The 3,143-nt window shown below is 39.1% G+C and overlaps 1 protein-coding gene across 1 annotated transcript in view; it reads left to right on the top strand.

The window, feature by feature from the left end:
• Window positions 1-2,906, top strand: part of adgrd2 (adhesion G protein-coupled receptor D2) — a gene marked incomplete at its 3' end in the record, with an annotated part of 32,642 nt that extends 29,736 nt beyond the window's left edge. The window contains exons 19-23 of the mRNA XM_084055512.1: window positions 86-127; window positions 284-337; window positions 956-1,103; window positions 2,589-2,647; window positions 2,829-2,906. Of these exons, the coding sequence (XP_083911638.1) occupies window positions 86-127; window positions 284-337; window positions 956-1,103; window positions 2,589-2,647; window positions 2,829-2,906 (381 nt within the window). The remainder of the gene's footprint in view (window positions 1-85; window positions 128-283; window positions 338-955; window positions 1,104-2,588; window positions 2,648-2,828) is intronic.
• Between the last annotated feature and the right edge of the window lie 237 nt (window positions 2,907-3,143).

Genomic DNA, 3,143 nt, shown 5'->3' with positions numbered 1-3,143 from the left:
ATCTAATAGTTCAATATGTTTTCAAACCGCTTCTAACACTTCCAACCCTGATTTTTTTTTTACAATGTTTTCCCTCTCTCAACAGGGCCTGTACATATTTCTGGTGTATGCAGTTTACAATAGTGAGGTAGGAGGACTTTCAAACTGTTGTCTTGGCCACTGTATTTACTGAACATCAGAATGTATTGTTTTTGTTTTGATTGTATGGCATGTGTTCGTCCTGTGAACAATAGTACAGTCTTAACATAACAGTGAGTGTTAAACCTGCCTCTCTCTCTCTCAGGTGAGGAATGCCATAAAGAGGATCAAAGAAAAGAGGAAAGCCTTATCTTTCACGGTGAGAGTAAAAAACATACAACCATCCTCATATTCATCATTTCCCCATAACTCTGAGAATGTTCAAATGGAATCAAATGTGTACACTCTCAGAGTTACAGACCTGCAGGGGTCCATTTGGAAACCCCTAAAGGAACCCTGAGGTTCCCTGCATGGACCCCACTTTGAGAACCGAATTCCTGAATATGCAAACCTGGATATGTATCCAAATATTCTACCTTAGTGTACTGTTAGACTGTCTTTCTTTGTTGTTTAATGCATTGTTCTCAAAGTGGGGTCCGGGGACCCCCAGGGGTCCTTGGCGGGGTACCAGGGGGTCCCCAGCTAAATGAGTTAATATAGCGTCACAATCATTTTAACCACTTTTTTTGTATATTTTGGCTATTCATACTTTGGCTATGAGCTTGTAGATCTGATAGTTTTGAAAAATCCTGAAAATGTGCACAAATCTTTGCTTCTTGGGGTCCCTGGAACAAAACATTTTGAGATGGGGGTCCGTGGCCAAAAACATATAATTTTGTGGGTCCTCGAAATGAAAAGGTTTGAGAACCACTGGTTTGATGAATACCAGCCTTGTATTTGTGCTTGAACCTGATTAGATTGTCATGTATTATTCCAGAACTGTTCTCAGCCCATCAGTTTCCTGCCGTCCCAGAAGGCCCCGGCCATGTCCTGGGGCCACAGTGTTCCTGCTCCCTCCAGTCCCGAGACCAGTGATACCTCTGGACTCCGCAGCTCTACCTCCACCTCCCTGGTGATCAAGAACGGTATTACTACTACTACTACTAGTCCATACCCCGCCATTTCCACCCACCGCAACCACGACTACGAATCCCATAGCCTGAGAGGACCACTCACAAAAACTAGATAAACAGCTTAAAGGAGTAGTTCACCCAAAATAATTACGTATTTTCTATGAATTACACACCCCATGATTTTTTTAGTTTTTGTGGCATTGCTGAGCCAATAATTCGATGACCGGGTGGCTGCTCAGTAGGAGACTCAATTGAGTCGACTCCGTCATCAAATTATTGGCTCAGGAATGCGAACGAAAACTAAAAAATCGCCATCGACTCTATCAACTTATTTTCTATCAATTACACATTGATAGAAAATAAGTAATTTTGTGGGTGAACTACTCCTTTAAATGTGGGAAAAGTGAAAATGTGTTTTTGTCACTCTCTTCATATGCCAATGATTAATGCCCCTGTGCAAGTTCAGATCAACTGGTCAACCCACTGAGGAGAGAAATGGATGAGGACACAGTGACAGATACAGGTTTCCTCATTCTATAGTAGGACTAATACAACTGCTACTATTACTAATATTGCTGTTGCTACTGTTACTACTACATACCATACATAATAATATATTCATACCAAGGATTCATAATGTTAGGGACTCAGAAGTGATCCTAGATTAACTTAACTTTCATTGTGTTTTTTGCCACTGGCACAATGATCTCTTATCATTCAAAGGCATTTTTGTGTGTGCCTCCGACGTGTTCATGTTGTAATATAAACATTAGGTCACACCTGAAAACTTTGTTTAGACTAGCTTTTTTCTTTTTTGTAAACGTTCAGCCTTTTAGCTCCTTTTATTTGCTTTTATCATGGCATTTTAATCTATTGTATACATTTTGCACTTTGTAAACTCATTTGTTTAAGAAAGTCGCTACATATATAAAGTTTATTGGTGTGGTTGCCTAACATACTTACGTATGTCTATGTCTATTTATGACAATATTTACAGAAACTGCATATCTAATTAATGATAACATTGTCCTTGCAACTGTCAGGTGTTATGAAATGCTTGTATCTTGAGTGCAACATAACCGTGTGTGTCAATTTGACACCAAAACTCTATGTGTGTGTATGCGTGCGTGCGTGCGTGTTTGCAACAAAAAAAGCTTCTGAATTTTGTGGGAGGAGCATATTTTACAAAAGCCACCATAACTTCTGAACATAAATGTGAACCACATATCAAGGAGCCTCAATCGAGTGTACTATCAAAAGCTATTTGACTTGTACCCCTAGGGGGCGCCACAAATTAAAAAAGTTTCTTTACACTTTATTCCTTGGGTCATGTACATGCACCGTTGCACACATAAGTGCAACATAGTACATAATTGCTTTGGGTTTAACCTCAATACAGTTGCCCAAAATTATCTATTTTTGTATATAAGTATTATTATTATTTACTTACGATATGTATTGTTGTCTTTCCTCAATTGGTATATATTTGTCTTTCAGAGAGTTTCAGACAGGAGAGCTTTGTGAGCTTCTCCTTTAAACCAGTTTCTACAAACCAAGTGAGTGTGACAATCTCAATGTGAAAGCACAATGCACAATGTAACGTTGCAGAGAAATGTTCTGTCGATGACACAGCTGAATCTCGTGATAGTAACTGTGTGTGTGTGTGTGTGTGTGTGTGTGTGTGTGTGTGTGTGTGTGTGTGTGTGTGTGTGTGTGTTTGTTTTCTATTTCTTCCAGGTGGTTGAGCTTACTGGTTTCAAGCCATCAGGTACTGTTATTATATCATCACTAAGTAAGGTTCACATGGTTGAGTAGTCCAAGGTATAAATAATGCACCAGTGGGAATTAACAAGACCAACATCTTTGCCATCAGTAAAACCTCAAACCGTTGCTGGTGAAATGGTCATAAATAATATCATGGGTTCAAGTTTTTATTATTAGAGCATCAGTATACAGAACATCAGGTAGACTCAATAACGAAAGATAAGGAGTGGCTTGATGATGACAAAAACATTTGCATTCAGGCATTGTGCTGTGGTTGTTAAAGCAACA

This window comes from Gymnoscopelus microlampas (genome assembly GCF_963454915.1).
Source record: "Gymnoscopelus microlampas genome assembly, chromosome: 4".
Lineage (NCBI taxonomy): Eukaryota > Metazoa > Chordata > Actinopteri > Myctophiformes > Myctophidae > Gymnoscopelus > Gymnoscopelus microlampas.
The sequence above is the reverse complement of the archived record's forward strand: the minus strand, read 5'-3'. Positions and strand labels throughout refer to the sequence as shown.